Source organism: Mytilus californianus, unplaced genomic scaffold, assembly GCF_021869535.1.
Source record: "Mytilus californianus isolate M0D057914Y unplaced genomic scaffold, xbMytCali1.0.p SCAF_2, whole genome shotgun sequence".
Taxonomy (NCBI): domain Eukaryota; kingdom Metazoa; phylum Mollusca; class Bivalvia; order Mytilida; family Mytilidae; genus Mytilus; species Mytilus californianus.
Genome location: NW_026262668.1, coordinates 62,118,725 through 62,142,718, shown reverse-complemented (window position 1 = coordinate 62,142,718; position 23,994 = coordinate 62,118,725). Strand labels below are relative to the sequence as shown.

Here is a 23,994-nt window from a genome sequence, read left to right as displayed (position 1 = left end):
TCGTTTCTCGTTTTTTATATAGATTTTTAGACCGTTGGTTTTCCCGTTTGAATGGTTTTACACTAGTAATTTTTTTGGGGCCCTTTATAGCTTACTGTTCGGTGTGAGCCAAGGCTCCGTGTTGAAGACCGTACTGTGACCTATAATGGTTTACTTTTATAAATTTTGACTTGGATGGAGAGTTGTCTCATTGACACTCATACCACATTTTCTTATATCTATTTATACTGGAAATGTACGTTAACTGTGTATCTGTAAAGATGCATATAAACTGTGCATTACTGAAAATGTACCCCCCGGTATGTTAACTGTATATCTGTAAAGATGTATATATACACAGCTAATATATATCTGTATAGTTTATATGCATATTTAAAGATGTACATATTATATACATCTTAACAGATATACATATTATATACATCTTAACAGATATACAGTTAGTTTATATGCATTTCGACAGATGTAGCGTATATTCATCTCAACGAATGTATAGTTTATATTCATCTTTACAAATGTACAGCTTATATGCATCTTAACAGGTCTACACCAATATTGCTTGTACTAAAGAAGCTGTGTACTATATGATTTACCTGTTTATGAGATGATGCTGGTTGTCTGAGATGGCATCATGCTTGTACTAAAGAAGCTGTGAATTATATGGATTACCGGTTTATGAGATGATGATAGTTGTCCGAGACGGTGTTCTGAGATGCTTGTACTAAAGAAGCTGTGATTTATATGGTTTACCTGTTTATGAGATGATGCTGGTTGTCTGAGACGGTGTTCTGAGGAGCTTGTACTAAAGAAGCTGTGATTTATATGGGTTACCTGTTTATGAGATGATGATAGTTGTCCGAGACGGTGTTATTAGATGCTTGTACTAAAGAAGCTGTGATTTATATGGTTTACCTGTTCATGAGATGATGCTGGTTGTTTGAGACGTGTTATTAGATGCTTGTACTAAAGAAGCTGTGATTTATATGGTTTACCTGTTCATGGGATGATGCTGGTTGTCTGAGACGATGTTCTGAGATGCTTGTACTAAAGAAGCTGTGATTTATATGGTTTACCTGTTTATGAGATGATGCTGGTTGTCTGAGACGGTGTTATTAGATGCTTGTACTAAAGAAGCTGTGATTTATATGGTTTACCTGTTCATGAGATGATGATGGTTGTCTGAGATTCTTGTACTAAAGAAGCTGTGATTTATATGGTTTACCTGTTCATGAGAGGATAAGAGGTCATATTTGTTTTTCGTAAATTGTTTTGTTATAAATTAGGCCGTTAGTTTTCTCAATTGAATTGTTTCATATTTTACATTTCGGGGTCTTTTATAGCGGACTATACGGTATGGGTTTTTTCAATGCTGATATCCACTTCATTTGAACTTTGGTGGATAGTTGTCACATTGGCAATCATACCACATCTCCTTGTTTTTATATAGTCGTCTGAGACGGTGTTCTGAGATGGGGAAAATAAATATTAGTATTATCCTTATTTTTTGACTGAAGTACGATAATGGATTTATGTTTGTATAGTTTTGTTTGTTGTATTTGTTGTTGTTATCTTTTGAGCGAGTTATTTCTGGAACCATAGATATAATAGCCATATATCTATGCTGGTGCTTTGTGCAGATAGTGGTCTTGTTCAATACGTGTAGTGATATTTAAACATATATATGTATAGGATAAAAAAAATGAACTTACCCCGTTTTTTGGGGGAGGGATAGAAGTCTTTCTCGTAATATATTGCCTCCTAAGAAGGTGATGTTCTTATGCTTCACTGATTACACGTGAACTGGTTTAAACTCTCTTAACTATAAGCATATATTGTACCCATCTATCCCAGACTATTGTAGACACAGACTTATGTCCTCCCCGATGTACTTTTGCATCCACAGCCCTGAAGTAGTAGAACTCCTGTAATGTCATAGCCATTATGATTCCCTTTGTTCACAGGGAGAGACAAAAGGAAGTGAGTAAGGTAGTGAATGTGAGTGATTGGGCTAGTCTTTGAGTCAACGAGTGTGAGAGTAAGTGAGTGAATTATAAATTGGGTTAAGGTGAATGAGTGAAAGTACGCGAGTGAATAAACGAGAGTGAGTGAATAATAGAAAGTGAAAGAAATCGACATTGAGTGTGCGAACAAGACAAAAAATAACAAAATAGTGGGTAAGTGAGACAGCGAATGAGAGTGATTGAGTGAAGGTGAGATTTAATGAACGAAATTGATGATCATTGATGAGAGAATGAACAGAACAAAAGAGAATGAGAGAAAGAGATAAGTGGTGAGCAAATGAGTGAGTGAACGATTGTGATTGAATGAACGACTGTGAGGGAAAGAGATTGTGAGTGAACGTGAACGAGAGTGATCGAACAATACCATGAGTGAGAGAACGAACGAGAGTGCATGTGAACGTGAGAATGAGCAAACAAGAGTGAGTGAAAGGGACTAGCAATTGACAAAGAACAAACGAGTGAGCGAACGAGAGTGAATGGGAACGAGATATGATGAGTGATTACGAGAACGAACATGAACAAGAGTGAAAGGGACCTACGGGTAAGCGAACGAGAGTGAAAGAGATAGCAAGTGAGAGTGAGAAAAACCAAAGCATCGTCGATGTTGTGATCCAGCCATATTCATAGCTAGTCTGATATTCTTTCTGACCATATTTTTTCAATATTTTTTTCTCTTTTCATTTCCAATCTTACTGTTAAATTTCTATGTTATTGCCCATAGGTAAGGAATTTCGCAATATTGATGCAAATAATGATATATATATATTGATATTTCAATTTTAGACTCTGTCAGATTTTTTTTTTTATAAATATTTGCAATTTAATGGTATTGACATGAATGGAAAGGGAAATCGTCAAACAAGTATAATATATTTTTTTATATGCAATTAATAATAACTGGCTTAATAATTTCCAGAAAGAGGCCTTGGGAATGCACTTTCTCAACAACAAAAATAAAAAAAATAATAACTAATTTTTATCTAAATTGGTATTCATTCTTCATTAAGAAAAAATACATTTCCTGTATTCAAATTTAAATGTACAGATACCTAATGCTGAGATATTTCCAATTACTGTTAAATGCAGAACAAACAAATACATTTATTACAGAAAATGCTCAGGTAAGAGTTATGCAATTATGTTTATTGTTTCAACCAAATTTCTGATAATTGTAACTAATTAATTTGATCTTGATTTTTGACTTATGTCAGATGATAATGACAATGATTTTACAAGTGAAATAAAATTTTCTTGCATTTTTATTTCTAATTTTTACATATTTGTCTTTTCTTTGAAAAAAACCACGCCTGATTAATCATTCAGCTAGCTAGCAAAATTAACAATTTAATGTAGTGTAGATCAAAATAAATAATACATTTGTAGGTTTACTATTGAGGTCAAGAATGTGTGTATTCAGTTAGGTGTGTAATAAATTGTGCCTATTTAATTCTGTAACAGGTCAGGAGATATAAAATGTGGTGAATTAAGACTGGGGTTGTTTCCAATTAATACTTACACCTTTGAGTGCAATTATTTGAAAATTATGAGTTTATAATCATACTGACTCTTGCTTGCCTAAGGAAAGAATTAGAGTAATACCATTTCAAAAAAGTGTGGGAATCAACTAATATATTAACACACATGTTGACCTAAATTTCATAGAACAAAAACTTACACAAGCATAAGATAATAATATAATACTTTCAAAATTGTTATCAACTGATTCAATTGATGTAAAAATATTTTTTCAAACTAATTCATAAATAGTAAATCATAAATTTTGATTTACAAAGGAACTATATGCAAGTGTATATCTAAAATAAAAGGGTTGTTCGACCAAATTTAAGGGCAAATAACATGTCAAAAGTTGGCAGTTGATGATTAAAATAGTGTAGAAAGTTTCTGCAAGTCATAAAAACACACAATTAGTTTCATGACATGTCTTCAACTTAGTATTCTGCACCAGCTCCAAAAACAGAGTGATCCCATAGATCCAGCATGGCTGAATCAAAAATCAGCGAGTGAGCATACACAAGCGAGTAAAAGAGATAGCAAGTGAATAAATGAGAGCCTGAGTTAGTGAGTGAGTGGGAGAGTGTAGGAGTTATTGAGTGAAAAAGATATTAAATATATATTATAAACTGTACATATTAACTGTGAATATTCATCTACAAATATACATATTCACAGATGTAGATTATATGATCTCAGCGGATGTACATCAAGATTGCTTCTACTATAGTAGATTTATGAGCTTCCTAATGAAAGTAAGTCCAGAAAAACTATGAAACGCATAAAATTTATAAAATGGTTTTCTTCATTTTCTTAGCACTGGGTTGATACCACTGTTTGGTAGACTGTTAGTCGCTGAGGTTATCATCGGCTCAGTAGTCAGTGCTTCAATAATGTCATGATTTATAACAAACCTTTCTTAAATTGTTCTTTCATTAATTTAGAAATTATTAAGAAACTAATGTTCCAACACCCTAATACCAAGTTGACCTTAGATTGATTTGCCTTTATATATTTAGGTCCCTTTTGGTCATACATCTCTTTGCATATATCAGTATACTTATACATTTTTGACTTTCTTTTTCTTTTAGGCTTTGAGATTTCCTGTTGAGGTTAATCCAGAAAAGCACCTTGGATGCATAACATTTATTAAATGTTATTTACTTTTTTTTTTTATCTCGTTGTTACTTCACTTCACTCAAAAAGACAGTGGGGTTAGGAGACATCATGTACTCTTGATCTGAGATCTTAAAACTCATGTGATTAACTTTGTATGATGATTTTGTAAAATGTCACTGTGTGATGATTTGAGATAGATTTAGCTGTTTTGTGTGTAATGTATTGAACTTTCAACTTTGTTCTATGATCTTAAAATTTACCAAAGACCATTGTTTCCCTTAATCACTTATTATATGTAACATGTTTAAAGAAGATGGCAACTTATTGTCAAATATAGGTGCGTTATAGCTGCAGACTTCAGGGTGTGATTGGTTTTCACCATCTTATGAACCATGTGTACATGTTTTATCTCGTTCATGTTTACAATTTTTGTAGTTTCCCTTTGAACAAAGTTGCTTCTGTAATTCTTACCAATAATTATCAGCAGCTCCTTTTTAAAAGGGATATTAAAAGTTATGTATGATCTACTGTATAAAAAAAGAAAAAAACCTGCCAGATCAAGTTGGCTTCACCAACGGGTCATGGAAAGGAAGTACATACTGTGTTAACAATCATGATTCAACAAGAGTGCACACATATAAATGTCTCAACTGCATTACTTATGATTGAATTTATGCTGAAAGACTGTTTTACTACAAGCATCACATAAACTTAACATTAACTTATCAATGATTCATGAAAATCAGGCCAAGGTCAGATGAACCATGCCAGACAGACATGAAAACCTTACAATCATTTCATACACCAAATATAATTGATCTATTGTTTATAGTATCTGATAAACTGACAAAACATGAAAACTTAACACTGACCAATGAACCATGAAAATGAGGTCAAGGTCATATAGAACCTGCCAGACAGACATGTACACCTTACAATCATTCCATATACCAAATATAGTAAATTTATTGCTTATATTATCTGAGTAGAACAAACCACAAAATACTAAATATTGCCCAATGAACCATGAAACAGGTCAAGGTCAGACAAAACCTGCCAATCAGAAAATGTACACCTTACAATCATTCCATACTGATCCATAAAATGAGGTCAAGGTCAGGTGAACCCTGCCTGACAGACATGTAGACATTGCACAGAACTCATATACTAAATATGGTTATTCTATTACTCATAATAAGTGTGTATTTCAAGCAGTAACTGAAACATGAAAACAAGGTCAAGGACAATGAACATATAGCAGACGGAAACTTTGTATCATAAGGTATCTGCATACAAGGTATGAAGCATCCAGGTCTTATACCTTCTGAAATATAAAGCTATATACAAACTGTCTCTGCTGCCACCAGATTGTAATCCCGTTGTCTTGCATTCTGTGACATTTGTGCAGCAAAACAAAAACTGCAAATTATGACCTTATAGGTCTTGATCATGTTCTTTGATTTTCTGTAGATCCTTTAGCAGACATAACAGACTTTATTTCTATGTATTGTACTAAATGAGTTTCCACCCTCTGCCAAAACTAACCTTGCATGATTTTTTTTCTTCTTTTTTTTCAATGTAGTCCCTTCTTGGTTCTGATGCTTCCAAATGTTTTATTTGTGTTCAAAAACATTTAAAGAGTACCTGATGAACTTTATTCTAAAAATAATGAGTCAGGCAGAGGTGGATTTAGGGAGGGGGCAGGGTGTCTGGGCCCCCCTTTTGTGGGAAAAATTTGGTTGATTATTAAGGGACCACTGAAGCATGACTTGAGCGGGCCCCCTCTTATGGCAGTCAGTGGGCCCCCTTCTGAAAATTTCTGGATCCGCCACAGTCAGGTATAGTGAAACTGACATGATACAGTTAGAGCTATTATATAAATCCATGTTGACAAAAAGTTGCGTTGGCTTGCTTGAATATTTGTTTGTATGTTTGCTCAAGCATTGTAAATAAGATTGAAATCTGAAGATAATGGATAGGCTTAGTTCAGTCTGTTTACGACATACAACAATTTGAATGGACAACAATATTATCTGATTGTGTCAAGTGAGGAATTTAACCTTGAAACAAGATATTACACACCTTTATAAACTGTACCATCACTGTGGAAAATAGAATATGTTAAAAAAGAAGCAAAAGTTACATTTGATTGATGACACTTTCAGCACTATTTCGTGGCGGCAAGTTATTATTGGCAGAGGAAGCCAGAGCAAGAAAACTGGCAATCCTATTCAACTAAGGTTAAAGTTAAATGCAACTGCCATGTGTAGGGATTGAACTCACAAACTAAGTGTTGACTGGCTAGTGATACAGTAGATGAACTACTTAGACCACTCAGCAACTAAGGCCCCTCATAAGTTAGAGGGGATAAGGGTAAAGGAAATAAATATTTACCAATTTTAAGGTCGTTCGCAGCTCTTGTTATTGCTTTGTTGTCAGATATTTGGAACCTTCTAGTTTTATCCATGTAGTGCCATTAAAAATTTTGACCACTAACCCCTACTGTATTTTTCATAATTTTATTACATATAGTTTAAAAAGCCATTTTTTAAAATCAACGTTATTGCTTCACAGTTTTTCAAAGAAAAAGGTGTCAATGTTAAATGTATAAAACATCTAGTGTTATCCATTCCAGCCAAATATTCAATTGCTTAAATGATATATCTCAAAAACAAGGACACACCCTTCATTTTTTTTCTACTTTTTCATTTCTGTTATTTATATACTATCAATTTATAGCAGCCGTTTAAAAAGTTTGCTGTTTTGAAAGAGAGGAGATACTTATTGTGTCACTCTCATTCTCACTTCCACCAGGTGAAATGGTTTTATTTTAATAAGGCTGGTAAAGGAATTCTATTTTTCAGATACATAATTCCTTGGGTTAGTGCTTCCTATCTTCTAAATGTAAACTTGTTTTTTTGGTTTTTTTTAATTTGAGGAAATATTTCAGATTTCATCATATATCAATTTTAACTACAATGCTTGAGCAAATACCCATGGTACAGTAAAATAGTGTGGATCAGTGTGTAGAACAGTTCATATTTTAAGCCTTTTGAATGAGGATGTTTTTATGCAGATTCTACTAACAATTGATACAGTGATGAAACTTTCAGAATGCTTGAATAAAAAGTCATAAAGTTTTTTTCTGAAATTATCTTAATATAGGTTTATTATAAATATAAATTACTTAATCTAACATTGCAAACAATTTGCAAATTAATACTAAAATGTACTCATTCATCATCAAACATTGCAGGATGTCAACATGTTGAAATTGAAGAATCTTATTCTTGCTACAACTATTAAACAGGACAAATTGTACAATTAGGAAGTTATTTTTAGCTCAGTCCATATTCAAGGATCTCAGGCTACTGGTCCCTACAAAGTTCTCCCTTCTTTTAAGATTTATGGTATCATACAGTAATCCCTACTATAATATGTGCCATAAGATTATACTGGCCTCATTTTTATTCAAATGTTATTACAACTTCAGGAAGTATTTTTATTCTCCAGTTCCTGTCATTCTAAATACAAGTATTTTAATTATTGGTATTAATCATAATAATCTTCTATGTGTTCTTGTTCTAATATAGGCTCAGTTTCTGAAATTTTAAATGATGTTCCTGCAGCTCCAAGCTCATCATTACTGGTATCCAGATCATCTAATAACACAGAAGTCAAATTGACCGACCCTTTGCCTTTACCTCGTGATTTTGTCTTCCTCAAGTTACGTTTGATCTGTGCACTACCTTTACCGTGAATAGCATCTTGTTCCGATCCTGAACTAGATTCAGTAGTAACACTGCTTCCACTCTCCCCTTTAAATGAATGTCTGTCTCTTTCTATTGCTTGCAGACTTGATCGTAATTGTCTTAAAGCAGGACTGTTCAACACACTAGACTTTGCAGTATTAATATTTGACTTTGCAGTCTCTTGGGACTGCACATCACGAAGTCCTGGATGATGAAATGTAGGTTTATGTGGTGGTTCAGGCTTTTTCATTTTTGATGAGGTGTTTTTATCCTGAGAGATATTTTCATCCACCTTTGAAGTAGATTTTTTACAACCTTTATCTTTTAACAGTCTGACCCTATCAGCATTTTTTAATTGTTCATCTGGAGAGTCTGGATTAGATGATGAACTGGTTGTATCCATCCTTGTTTGTTGTGGTGAATCTTTTACATCATTTACAGGTGAGATATCAGCATGGTGAACAAAAGTATGGTGCTGTAGTCCTGAAACACCTAAAGAAGATACATTCAATTAAGATTTCTTCTTGAAAAATTAGATTATACAAACACAAGTTCAATCTCAATGTCAGATGTAAATATTGATTGAGGGAGGGCCATTCCTTCAACAGATACAGTTTCCCTATTTTTAAGCAAAAGAGGTTCCTTTGCACCTCACAGCTTCTTGCCTACAGGCTTTGCCATGAAATAGAAGTTCCTTCATAATATAAATTCCAAATGGAAGAAATATTCTGTAATATTATTTCCACTGGAAACAAGAATGTGTCCATAGTACACGGATGCCCCACTAGCACTATCATTTTCTATGTTCAGTGGACAGTGATATTGGGGGTCAAAACTCTAATTTGGCATTAAAATTAGAAAGATCATATCATAGGGAACATGTGTACTAAGTTTCAAGTTGATTGGACTTCCACTTCATCAAAAACTACCTTGACCAAAAACTTTGACCTGAAGCGGGACAGACGGACGGACGAATGAACGGACGTACAGACCAGAAACTTAATGCCCCAACTACTATCGTAGGTGGGGCATAAAAATGTTACAGAATTTGTTCCTTACAGAATAAAGGGTATAGAATATGTGTTCCAATAGGAACAGATATTATGGCATTGTTTAAAACAAAATTTCCAGAGGTTGACCTTTAGCTTTTATAAACTGCCAATTCAAAATAATAAATGAATACTAGTCTCTTTTCAAATGCAAATTGTCAGAGTTTTTTTTCTGAATTCTACATCTGAAACAAAAAATAATGTGTAATTTTTATCAGTTTTGTCTTTACTTTTGGGAGTTTTGATTCTTTAAATATTAATACTAAATGTAAAGCTTAATAGCTAAGTTAACTAATATTATGTGTATTACGAGTACATAAACTACAGCTGACTGTAAAACCCACAAAGGCTAACATATAGCTTTTTATCTTTGTATTTTACCTAGAACTGGTTTTCTTATTGTCTGCCCTGATTTCCGGTCCCCAAACGGTGTTGTCATTTCTGAACTGGTACCAGATGTGTCTGTTGATGATTTTGAACTGTCTCCTATTACTTTGTCGGGTAAACTGTGTCTCTGTTTTTGAAGCTGCCTGAAAATTTCCATCTCTAAATTGGTCCTAAAATTGAAATCCACAAAGTCAAACAAGGTCACAATTGATAATAACAACAGTCATAATAAACATAGTGAACTAAAAAGAAATAAATGGAGAATGTGTCTATGGGACACAGATGATGCCCCCACTTGCATACAATGTTATAAAGAGGCATAACACGAGAACGGTAAAAGTGATGCCACCCTCATTCAAACTTGATCTGTATTTTGTGGTAATAAGCATTGTATATAGAAGTTTCATAACATTTGATTGAGGCAAACAAAAGTTAGAGAATGGAAACCAATTTTGGTACGTACATACAGACTGAAAAGGGTAACACACTTGATGCCCCCTCCAATGACGGTGGGGGCATAAAAACTGATGAAAGGAAATTGCTAACTTCAAATCTGTACTTGGTAACAACATATAGGGATCACTTCGGTTGTTTTACATCATCCATGTCAACATAGTCCTCCACAAGCATGATATTGTATTGAGATATAACCTTGCCTTGTAATTTCTTCTGTTCTTAAAGTCCCTGTCCATTTAAGGTTAAGTTATTAGGCATGGACTTATTGGACAGAGGGAATTACAGATCGTAAATGACATTCATATTTGTATTCTTTGTTGGTGTAATCAAGTTGATATATATATATATATATATATATAAGTCTGAAAATTACACCCAACAGTGTTAGAATTAGACTTTTATGCTGACAAATTTTTGTCCCTCAACGGGATTCGAACTCACACCTTTGATACACTACAGCACCAATCGCTTAGCCTCATGTCCAGCGCTCTAGACCACACGACCACATCCGCTATAAAAATATAACTTCAATAGTCGTAGTGTTACCTTGTCACGTAAGGCGAATCTAGAGATAGACATAAGACATGTGTTTTAAGCGTGTGAAGATGTTATATTATTATTTAATACACAATGTATTTGTTATTTGTCAGCAATCTAACTCAACAATTTTTATATACCGTATGGGATAATGATTCAATTCATTATACAGTCACTAGAAATAAGTATATCATACAAACAAGTCTAAGCAAGTGACAACCATACAATATATATGCCCACTGGATCTCAGTGTGTTTGAGACACAGGGTTAATACAAATATTTATATAAGTCTGAAAATTACACCCAACAGTGTTAGAATTAGACTTTTATGCTGACAAATTTTTGTCCCTCAACGGGATTCGAACTCACACCTTTGATACACTACAGCACCAATCGCTTAGCCTCATGTCCAGCGCTCTAGACCACACGACCACATCCGCTATAAAAATATAACTTCAATAGTCGTAGTGTTACCTTGTCACGTAAGGCGAATCTAGAGATAGACATAATATATATATATATACAAGTCTAAATTGAAAACAACGTTCAAACCTATGATTGCGTTGGATAAAAACCGCAATTTTTATACGTGTGCATGCAAAACAAATTTCTTTGTAGAGGGGTCTAAATACAGCACAAACAACATTTTCCAAAAGACCAAATGAGTGAAAAAGTATATTTTAACAAAACGCATTTGACTAGCAGGTCGAACAACTGATGTTCTTAAACCCTGCTGACTGCCATTGGCGATTGCCAAATAAACGGATCACAAGATGTAACAAAATAGATCTTATAAATAATTTATTACCAAACAGAAAACAATAAACTTGCGGATAAGATGGTATACCGCAAACATGAGGTGCAAAAATTTGTACACCATATCCGGATTTCGACAATTAATGTCTCTTCAGTGATGTTAGGAATCGAAACGGTATTTGGAAGGCCATATAATTTACCTCAATTTGGGATTGACTCTTGAATTTTGAAAAGTCAAAATAGGATGAATGGATCATATAAACCCGAAAGCAAATATAATACAAGCCCAAACGAAAAATTATAAACAAGTCTAAATTGAAAACAACGTTCAAACCTATGATTGCGTTGGATAAAAACCGCAATTTTTATACGTGTGCATGCAAAACAAATATATATATATATATATATAAAGTGCCTAGAAAATCAACCTAACAATGTTAGAGTAGATTTGATTCTTTACTTCCTCCCCAAGCGGGGCTGGAACCTGTACTTTTCACTTCATAAATCTACATATATATATATATATGAGTTCAAATCCTGGCCAGGGAAGAACAAAAAAAATTTGCTTGCGCAAATTTACAGATCTAACATTGTTGGGCTGTTATTTAGACGAATTATATATATAAATATATATATATATATATATGAGTTCGAATCCTGGCTAAAGATTTGCACAATGGTACTAATATAAGATGGTAAATATACGAAGATGATGTTATAAAATCGTGTTAACATATATTTCGGCTTAACAAATAGCCTTCGTCAGTGTCAATAAATTTAACAATACATATATATATATGTGTTTCTTACCTTATCTGTTTTTCTCTTCCTTTTGTCATTCCATCTCCAGGACTTAGTTTTAACAGATGAGCCAGGTAATCATGTTCATGTGAACAAAGACTGTCTTCTATTTTGTGTAATCTGTTTTCTAACCGTTCATCATCTTCTAAATTCACCTACAGAGAAAAGATTTTGCAAGAATGAAGAAATAATTGTTTTATGTTAACTAAGCACTGACAAACAGCGGGAAATTAAGCTTAAGTGTATATTTAGTATGTTCACACAAGATAAAGATCGGAAAACTATAACAATCAACAGTATGCCATTCATTGGAATATATTTACCTTGTTTCAAGTATTTTTCTTACCTCAGACCCACCACTAGATATCCCATCATCCCCTAGTCCATATGTTTCATCAGAATCAGTAAAGTATGAGGTTGGTTTTTCTGGTAACCCGTGAGAACCAGTCAATGTGTTTATGCGGAAAAATAATTCATCTACTTGATACTCAACTTCAGCCATAGTAAACTCCTGAAAAGATAACCAGTTAAGCTATCTAACAAAGTTAAAAACAGTGATGACACAGTTTCATGTATAGCACTGCATGACATGAAGGAAATGATAAAAGTATAAAACTCCATGCATATTCCAGAATTGTGATTTGTTATAGTAGAAAACCAACTCCTTTATATAGGTACAGTTATTTTTCTAGGGAAATGGAAGTTCATGTATAAGGCAGATTTGATGACACCAAGCTTGCAATGTGTTTATAGAATAAGTATTTTATAATCTGCTGTCAAATAGAGGATAGCCCCTAAAAAAAGCAAAATCTAAATAAAACAAGAGTGTACAAGCTTTTATAAAATTGAGAATGGAAATAAAAATATGTCAAAGAGACAACAACCCGACTAAAGAGCAGACAACAGCCAAAGGCCACCAGTGGGTCTTCAACGCAGCGAGAAAATTCCACACCCGGAGGCGGGCCTCAGCTGGCCCCTAAATAAAATTGTGTACTAGTTCAGTGAAAATGCCTTCTTACTGATCAGGATTGAATTTTATGTTGAAAGTTTATAAGATCAAGGTTTTACTACATATATCACATAAACATTGACCAATGAACCATAAAATTAGATAATGGTCAGATGAACCATAAAATTGGGTAATGGTCAGATGAACCATGTCTGATAGACATGAACACCTTGCAAAGATCCAATTTATCAAAAATATTTATCCTATTACTCATACACCCAGGTCTCCTACCTTCTGAAATACAAAATGTCTGCCACTTCTTCTGCAGGGGAGACAAAACCCAAACAAACTCATCACCTTCTTAATATACTTTACTAGGTTTTAAGTAACTAATCTTATAGTTTTCTTCAATTCATCTTTCTTCTGCAGAAATCATTTTATATTTTGCTGAAAATTTTAACTAAACTTTCACAACAAGCAGATAAACATGCATAAAAAAACTAACAGGAGGTAAAACATTTTCTGGCTCCTCATCAACAGGTAAAGACTGGAAACCAGTCCATAATAAAAATGTCTTCCAGTAGAAGATGACTGTTTCCTTTTGTTCCATCATGAGAAATACTGAATGTTTATGTTTCTGTATTCTGAACCTGTAGGTCAACACGGTTAACATCTGTTAAAAAAAAGTGATTATTTTTTTAGTTCAATTTTCCTTTGGTTATTAATGTTCATTTACAAATTCTGAATTACTGCAAAACTAACAAACAGCTGTATTGCTCCCTGTTATGTTACACTTAATGTTGAACAGGTCATTTTCAGCTCATATAACCTCTGTATCCTTTTTCATTACTGTATCTATAAATGGACAATAGTATGCCTCATCTGTACCCTATTTAGCCTACAAGTACAAAATGTACAACAATTTATTCTTAAATGTTATTTAGAAATATTAAAACTCAAATTCTTCTAGTGAACTTAAGCATCTCCCCTGGCCTCCAAGTGAAGTTTTTCCACAAATGTGGTTTTATGAAGATAACAATATATAAAAGTTAATGATTTGATCTTTAAGATTAAAATCACCTTTGGGTCATGATCCAATATGCAGTAATGGTTGCCTTGAGCCATACTAGTACATTAACCTTTCAGGCTAATTTAAGTTTTGTTTTGCTTCTCAACAAAACCAACATATCATGACACCAACTAGGATGTCATCTTGGTTGCATATTTTCATTATACCAGTTCATCTCATTACACATTGAACTATACAATGTATGCACTTTAAATAGTTCACAAAAATGTTTTATTGACCAAGATCATGATTTGTAATATGAGAACATGAAGTGGTGAACAAGAAACTTATCTTTTTTTCCCTTACAAGCAACAGCAACGGTCTAATATCTTGGTTTACAATTATTTATACGTCTATTTTGTTTTACTTACATAGCTAGTAAGCAGTCCAGTACCAAACACAGAGAAGAATAAGACAAAGATTCTGATGGTATGTACGACTGATGTGTCTGGTATTGGATAATCTTCATAGATGCCTGTTAGTAAGGCAGATACCGTAAATATACTGCCAATAACATTACTAAAACTGTAAATATAGGCACCAAATAACACTGTCCCTATCCTGGAAAAAAATACGATAGATCCCAAAAATAATGCCTGAAAAAAATAAAATTATATGAAGTATTAGACCTTTATTTAGACATAGAAATGATAAAAAGATTTACTCCATTGAAAACAACATAAAAAGAACTGAGCAAAAACAATAAGTCTTCACAAACTTCGTTTGGGAGACTTAAAAATATTTGACAAATTGAAATAAGCAATGAATGAAGATATCAGATTTGCATGTTTTTTTTAACTGTTCCACCACTGTCCAAGGAAAGGGGTAGTTTTGAGCGCTCATGATCAAGTTTAATCCTGGCAGATTATTAATGAGCCTGTACGCTAGTGGTTGTTGGTTGCTGTCTGTCATAATTGTTTTTGTTTAATGTTATTAGCTGAAATCAGGCTGTTTGTTTTCTCTTATGAATTGTTTGTGTTACCTGTTATAGCATATTATCAGTATGGATTTTGCTCATTGATGAAGGCTGTACAGTGCCCTGTAGTACATGTACTTTACATTCTGAAAAATTCTCAAAAATGATGACACTTACATTATATAGTTATCTCTCAATGGCCAATAATATGACAAGCTATGAAAATAAAACCACAGAAAACACAAAATTTACATATTGATCTGAGTATTTGTATATTTTATGTGATTTTGCACCCCAGTAAATCATCTTTTAAACTTCTTTATTTAATTCTTACCATGAAAGTAACAATTTCTCGTTGAAGCCTTTTGTAGATTGTACCAAACATTGAAAAGATTTTGATGTAATGTAGCAGCTTCAGGAACTTAATCATCACCAGAAATAAAATCATTCCAATTAAACTTCTTATAATCTGTAAAATATTTATCAATCTTATCATAATCTAGCATTATCATTCTGTCTTTACACAAGTTAAAACTTTCAGAAAGTCTTTTTATATTCATAATATTGCAAGTAATAGCTAGTCAAATCTTTTAAACAGGTTTTCATAGGAAGAATAAAGACATTTCTGATATTTTACAAATTTCAAACAAAACATGTTTTCTAAAATCACAATTTTATTATTTTAAAATCTTTTTATCTTTTTCTCCAATAAATACAACTGATTAAAGAGAACTGTGACCCTATAAGTAAAAAACCATAAACAACTAGGAACCATCATGTCTTTCCCATCTCATTAACCTCATAAAGTAGCTTAGAACTATCTTGTTCCTCAAAAACAACTCCGATTAATCAAGATTCTCCAAAAAAAATAATAGCAATCAATGTTGTCCAAAATAATTCTCTAAAATCCCATAATCTTGTAAAATTCTACAGAGAAAACTTGACCTGTGTCATTGAAAAATTGTAGTATAATTCTGAATGGGAAATATAGCAAACTTTAATATCAAACAAACCTCATCCCAGAATGCTAGGAAGGAAACATCAACAAACTGTCTGAAGTATGTACTGCGTAGATTTTCCACCGTCTCAGATACAAGGATAAATCGGTACACATAGAAAACAATGTATGTCAGTGACAAGGCTGATGATATTGTCTACAAAATAACACAATTACTTTTTTTGTAACTACCTTTTATAGAGATTAGCACTTTCAATTTTGCAGTAATGGGACACAAGGTGCAAAACTGTGTATCAGATTTCTAATATTATGTCATTGTACGGAAAAATGGCAGGATCTATTTTCATTGTAATGACCTGATACATGTTATAAATCACAAATATTAAAAATGATTTTTTTTTAAAACTGGACTTTATATTAACAATTCCACTATGAGAGCTTTTGTCATACTTCACAAGTTGTCTTTGTGTATTTATGTTTTGGATAGATTGATAGACTGAGTGCAGTCTGATGGACAGACTATTATTATATCCCCAGTTGCATGAGAGGTTGCGGACTAAAACCTTAGAAACAATATTGTAGCATTTTAATACCCTTTATGATTGAATGAACATACATTTAGCACACTTAAGCTGAAAATGCTTGTTTAAGAAGATTGGTGCAAAATAAAAAATAATTCCCCAAACATGTTCATTTAGAAACATGCAGGTAATGGTTGATTTACCAATCTTTTTGGAAACAAATCTTGGCTATCTCCCCTTTTTAAGACAATACTTCATTTGGGTCAATATCCCTAATGTGCCTCCAAATAAGGAAAACAACTATTAATAGAAATAAAAACCCTGTATGCAATATCAGATGTTGGACATGATGCTATTTTAAGTAATAGACTGAGCTTAACTATTTGTGCTTTTTTGAAGAGCAGAAGACAGTACAATATAAAGAACTGAATTATTAAATTGTGTGAAAATAAGGAATTTTGCTTGCTGAAGCGGCATCACATGGGAAAAAATTAATTACACTTTGCATCCCAAAAATTTAACCACATGTGTGAAAATGTCTCAGCTTCAAAACGAGCCATCTTACATATCCATGTCAGAGGAATTGAAGAGAAGGCTACCGCTGTCACCTAACTGAAATGAATAGCACATACTGACCCATTTGTCTGAATATCTTTTAAATTGACAATGTCATGGCTATTTTAATAGAATTGCCTCAAATTTTCATGAATAAGACTGTTGTGTTTCCTTAAAGAATGAGTGAATTGAACATTAGTACTTACATCAACTACAACCCAGAAGTTACGGAAGTATATCTCTAATCTGACAACATCACAGAGCTGTACACCTATCTTGTATACTGTTAGGATAATAAACATTAACTGAAACAGAAATTCAAATTAGAGAAGTTTGTTTCATTCACATTACATCTTCATCTAAACTGATAATCATTAATATTAAATTATGATATTGAAAGAAGGGTAACCTATAAACTCTAAAGAATGATGTCTTTAAAACTTATTATCATTTTGCTTCAATATTATTGCAAAGGAAACAAAACATTTCCCCATAATCAGTTGGTGTTTATCAGTATTTAAGTTTTTGCCAGGTGAAATGTCCTAGGGAATAATTACAATAGCTATGAGGGTCTGAATGGGGTGGGGGTCCTTCATTTCTGTATTCTTTAATTTTTTTAGGTCATTTTTCTCTATCCTTTATATTTTTGCCCATTATTCTCTATTCTAAATATTTTAGTACCCCATAATTCTCTATTCTTTTTCTCTTTTCTCTATTCTTTATATGTTTTTGTTCTTTAATCTGTCCATTATTCTCTTTTCTGTAAACCCCATCCAGACCCTCAGCTATTGTTCTCTGTGGAGTTCACTCAATGGGAGTTCAAAATTCCTCTTCGAAAAACTAATCATTAATTGATTAATATGGCTGTACAAAAATGAAATTTACCTTTTCCCTTTTCTAATGTCCTCTTTTTTAAAATATCAAACCATGCACTTTCTTTAATTAGAAAAGTTAAATCATGAATGTAAACATAATGTTCTTACCTCAAATGCTAATACTAAATTATCCAGTTTTGTAACATATCTATAGAGATGTGTTGATCGTATCCTGTGGTCAGGATAGGCACCTCCTGATGAGGGAATCTCCAATAAGATAACAACAGAAGTAAACAGACCAGTAGGGGCATTATACAATGTAAATTCTACAATCACTGCTCGTGTCTGGTTGTTGATCCAATCCAACTGTTGTAGTTCTTCAAGTTGAACCAAGACCTCTGACCTGAAATATGACAATTGTATAAATTGTCATTAGACTCCTTGAATTATACTTTATACATTTGAAATAAATATCTTCTTTAATCATAATAACAGGGTTGATGCTATTTGTAGCTTTTAAGACATCTATAACCAAGGCCAGTACTATGCTTGTTCCTGACCTGGTTACTCATCTTGCTAGGTTGGGGGAACTAGCTGGTAGCTTTTATATGAATACATGTTAACGCAACACAGATTCAAAGTTCTATATATAATTGTTTATTAATTCAGCATTCAGTATAATTTATTAATCACAATAATCACATAAGTTCATGAGACATAATAAAACATCATGTCTAATTTCAATCCAATACAACTGTCTAAATTCAAGTCTAAACCACAACTGTAAAACACAACTGTCCCTTACTACATGGTCAACCAATATATCTTGTTTTTCATTATTCAATTTACATAACATTAATACTCAATATATTTACTTTACATTATAATGCTAGTTTATCTATTTTCCCAAATATCAAGTCTTTGTGACATAACCTAAATTATCTTAAAAAGTAAGAAATCCCTTTTGTATATATAACACTTCTCTAATCCTTAATTCTCTATTGTCATTTAACCCTCAGGGGATTACATAATAATTTGCTTTACACTTATTTAAAATTGTGAAGATTTATATTAATTATTTATCAAGTAAATTAATTCTTAAGCTAGTGCTAAATATCTTAACTAATACTGAATTATAACAAATCTTTGAATTCTACATTTTGACATTCTTGCATCTAAAATATACTGGTTATACCCTTCCCTTCGTCGCCAAGATTGCTCCTGCAATCTTCAATTAAAATACAAAATGCATCATTAAAAAAAAAAAAATATAATATTTTACACATATTATATAGCAACAATTTAATTACTGAGTCCTGTCAATAAAATAAAACAATATATTGTGAAACAATTGAATCACTGATTCCTGTCAATAAGATATAACATATATATGAAAAAAATATTGTGAAAACATTAATTAATTCACTAATTCCTGTAATAAAACATTACTAAATATATATACATGTACATGTTCTTGGATGTGGAATGGTCAAGTTTAGATTGTCCATATCAGGGAAGTTCTCTGAAGTTCACTAATATTGACAAGTCCAACTCTCACATAATTAATGACAATGAGCTCATTGCATACTTCATGAAGTATTTCTAGGTGCATAAAGGGGCATACAAATAGCAATATATAACTGAAATATAAGGTTAATGATATATTATTCATATTGGTCATCAGCTGCAAGTTAAACACATAAGCATTCAAATCATATATTATTATAATGAAAATAATACATATTTAGGCACATACATTGGTATGCAATTATTATATATATATATATAATTAATCTGTTAAGATCTGGAAAAAAAATTGATTCAAATAACATAATAGCAATATAAATGATCTATATCATAACAAGCAAAAATTTAAATGAGCAATATATAAGCGTCTTTTGAACACATATTCAATATAGGCAATAAATGTATTATAACGCAATTTTCACATTTTACACCACTTGTAGTAAAATTAAAGTTACTACTTTTCACGATATTGTTTATACATTGTTAAACATGTCCACCTGGTCCATTTTTCTGTTTAATTGTTCGAGTAATTTTTGTGGATATTATTGTCAATTTTCATCACGCTCGTCTTTCATCTTCATCCTTATTCATGTGAGGTTAATAAAATGTCACTTAAGGTCACAAATCTCTGCTTATAAGTTTTAATATAACATAAATTTTCACTAGCTAAATAAATCATGTCCCTCATTGTCTTTCCAATAATTTTAAAATTCATAAGTTGGTCCACCACTGTTTAGAGGTTACTTCTATGAGTCCACCATTTAACCAATTTTGGGTCCACCATTTCTCTATTTTGTGGGTCCACCATTTCTCCATGCTGTGGGTCCACCATTTCTCCATTTTGCGGGTCCACCATTTCTTCATTTTGTGGGTATTGGTACTTTACTTCATCAATGTAAGTGCAACCAATAGCATAATCATACATGACACCAAAAACCCTTATACCTTATTATCTTAAGTTCATTTTAATTTGGGGAATTTTTATTTATCTCTCAAATATTCATTAGAATACCACAATTTTAGGCCAATATATATATTACCTATTTATTAATATCAACATAAATTACATACAACATGTAAGAATTTCTAATTATCTTCCCTTCTTTATATTCTAGCTTAATTCCTATACGTTTGTCTTCTTATTTCTAATTTATCTATATAACAACTGTACGCCAGTTTATTTTTGTACTTCCTATTTAGGTACTCCCTAATTATTTGTTACTCTTCCACTAAAAATATTTAAGTCATAATAAAAAAGACAACAGTTCAAAAATAGTGATGCCTATATACAATGTATGTATAGGGACCACTTGATAGTTCTATTTGTATCATTGATAAAGTACATTTTGTATAATCTGAAGTAAAATTGGTTTAAAGTACATCAGTAGATGTGCCGTTTACCTGCAATATTTAAGGATCTAATAGTAAGAACTACTAATGTAATGAATACATTTGTCCAGCAGGATTAAATTAACAGCCACTATAACTTCTGAATATTGTGTACTTTAACCAGAAATTCAGAACAAAAATAACACTTTTCAACGATACAAAAGAATAAGCATTGTCGCATTGATGAATGCTTATAACACTACTTGAATATCTTTAGTTATAACATCTCATCCACTCATCTTCATATTTATCTTGAAAAATTTTAAGAAGTCCTGGGGGACAAGTTTCAAAAGGAACCCATTCTGGATCATAAATATGTCTTTGCTCATAGTGTATGAAACATTTTGGGACATTATTTTCTATTTTAAAATGTGTAATGTGAGAGCCTGTAACAAAACATGCTGGTCCCATATCTTTTGTTTGTGAATTCCCTGTAAGGGTCAACATAATGTTATAAAACTGGTCACCATAAAAATAAGCAAGCAAATTTGTAAAAGCATGCTGATCTTCCCCATTTACTCTGTTTAAAGGTTGATAATGTGATATTCTGTTATTTCTCAATATGGTTTTGACAAAAAATCTGTTATTCTCCAGTTTAACAGCTTGTACTGGAAATTTATCCCAATTTATTTTTGGTCTTTGTTTATATTTTACATCATTGTTTTGGTCTATTGCAGTTACATTTTGTGGTTCATTTGAAGGTTCAAAAAATTTATGTTTGTTTTCTAGTAATGGTCTTTTTCTCTTTTTACCAGTATGCGTTCTGTTTTCATGAAATTCTCTTCTCATATTCTCTGAGATTTTATCTTGGTGTACCCATTCTGTTTTTGACATGTTTTTAATTTTTATTTTGTAGCATAGTTTCTTGTTTACCCATGCCGATGATATAATCTTTTCAACATCATCAGGTGTGATTTGTATTTCTGTTGTAGCTTGTTGAGCAGTTTTATTTGTATTTTGTTTGTTTTCTATAGAATTGTCAGGAGGCACTGCTTTATTTTGCTTTGAAAGTTTTGATTGACAATGTTTGTTTTGATTATTCCTGGGTGCATTTTTGGGTTGAGAATTCGATATTTTGTCTTGTGTTAGATTTTCAGGGCCTTCATTCTGGACTTGTTGATTTTCACCTTCATCATCCTCATCTTCTTCAAATGGATCATCAGTGTCATCTAGGAGGTAGTCAGGGCGGTCTGTTTTACTGTTAAATACTTTCAGACGACTTGCATTAACTAATTTCTTTGAGATTTTGTTATCGCTGTCCCTTCTTAGCTTAAAAGTATTACATTCTGGGGGGCCAAGGTTTGTTATTGTAAATGGGCCTGTCCACCTAACTTTTAATTTTGGACTTTGACCTTTTTTAACCTTTTTACAAAATAGCATTACTTTGTCACCAGGTAAATATGTGGGTTTTACTGCTCTTTTGTCATGCTGTGTTTTGTATTTTGCTTGTGCTCTTTTTGTGTTTTCTGCAGCAACATCCCTTGTTAATAGGAGGTCCTTAATAAATTTATTGAGGTATTCTCTGTGGTTTTTAGGCAATGTTGACTTTGGAATTAAGGCAACATCAATAGGTGCTCTCATTTCTTGTCCAAAGAGAAGGTGAAAAGGTGAGTACTGAGTAGACTGAGTAGCTGGTGTCATTCTATAAGCCATCATTATAGGTGCTATATAGTTTGGCCAATCTGTCTGTTTTTCCAGTTGAGCTCTCAATGATTGCACAATAAATGAGTTCATCCGTTCACACGCTGCATTTGTTTGTGGATGATATGCACTTGTATAGTGGCGTTTGATTTGGAGAAGCTCACATAAAGCTGCAACAAGCTTCGAAAGAAAATTGGCTCCTTGATCAGACACAATACAGCGGGGTGCACCGAAACGGGCAATTATCTCCCTAAAAAGGATGCTGGCTACTTCTGTTGCTTCTTGTGTCCTCATGGGAAAGGCTTCACACCATTTGGATCCACTATCAACCACCAACAGCAAGTAACGATATTTTTCTGGAGTCTCTGGGAGTTCTAAAATATCCATGTGCCATCTTGAAAAAACTTCTTCTATTGGCATTGGTTTTAATGGCACTGGATGGCTGTGTGTATCCCTTTTAGATCTTTGGCAGATTTCACACGTCTTAATGTATGTCTTGATATCCGTATACATGTTTGGCCAGTAATATCGTTGACGTACAGCTTCATATGTCCTTTCTTCTCCTTGGTGACATCCAACAATATTGTCATGGAAAGCTTCTAGTACCTCCTTCCGTAGGGTTCTTGGTATTGCTAGCTGCTTAACCATGTTCTGGCCTTTTGGTAGACTTCTTGATCTTGCATTAAAAAAATGATAAAGTATGCCATTATCAATTTCATAATGGAAGGCTTTCGCATCCAGTTGTCTAGCTTTCTGTCTTTCTTGAGGTACTTGGCCTTCTAATTTGTAACTAAAAATTTCAACAAAATCTGGGCAATGTCTTTGAAGGTGCCGAAATGTTTTACGTTTCTTAAACTGTTCTGGGTCAATATTTTCTAATGTTTCATCATCCTCATTACTAGTATCTGTTATTGTAAGAATGTTTGGTCGCTGTTCGTCATCTCCTTTATAATCAAATGTTATGATTTCGTACTTCTTATTGCCCATGGCTGCAACTGTTTGTTCAATTTCATTCTGCGGAAAATTTTCTGGGCCTATCTTTTCATACTCTCTTCTTGACAGGGCATCTGCATTATTTTTCTTCCCAGGTCTATGCATTATTTCGAAGTCATATCCTTGAAGTTCAAGTGCCCATCTACCCAGTCTCCCTTGTATATTTTTAATTGTATCTATCCAACGAACAGTTATATTATCTGTATAAACTGTAAATTTGTGTGTGGCCAAATATGGATTAAAATGTTTTATTCCCTCTTTAAGTGCTAA

General features: G+C 32.7%; 1 protein-coding gene across 3 annotated transcripts in view; it reads right to left on the bottom strand.

Moving 5' to 3' along the window:
* Positions 1 to 7,595: 7,595 nt before the first annotated feature.
* Positions 7,596 to 23,994, bottom strand: part of LOC127730170 (polycystic kidney disease protein 1-like 1) — a 278,069-nt gene continuing 261,670 nt past the window's right edge. For all 3 annotated transcript variants that reach the window (XM_052238430.1, XM_052238431.1, XM_052238432.1), the window contains 10 exons: positions 18,343 to 18,577; positions 17,566 to 17,664; positions 16,339 to 16,479; positions 15,660 to 15,794; positions 14,781 to 15,005; positions 13,846 to 14,013; positions 12,738 to 12,902; positions 12,401 to 12,546; positions 9,835 to 10,010; positions 7,596 to 8,896 (listed from right to left, as the gene is read on the bottom strand). In XM_052238430.1, coding sequence (XP_052094390.1) covers positions 8,205 to 8,896; positions 9,835 to 10,010; positions 12,401 to 12,546; positions 12,738 to 12,902; positions 13,846 to 14,013; positions 14,781 to 15,005; positions 15,660 to 15,794; positions 16,339 to 16,479; positions 17,566 to 17,664; positions 18,343 to 18,577 — 2,182 coding nt within the window. In that variant the 3' untranslated portion in view covers positions 7,596 to 8,204. The remainder of the gene's footprint in view (positions 8,897 to 9,834; positions 10,011 to 12,400; positions 12,547 to 12,737; positions 12,903 to 13,845; positions 14,014 to 14,780; positions 15,006 to 15,659; positions 15,795 to 16,338; positions 16,480 to 17,565; positions 17,665 to 18,342; positions 18,578 to 23,994) is intronic.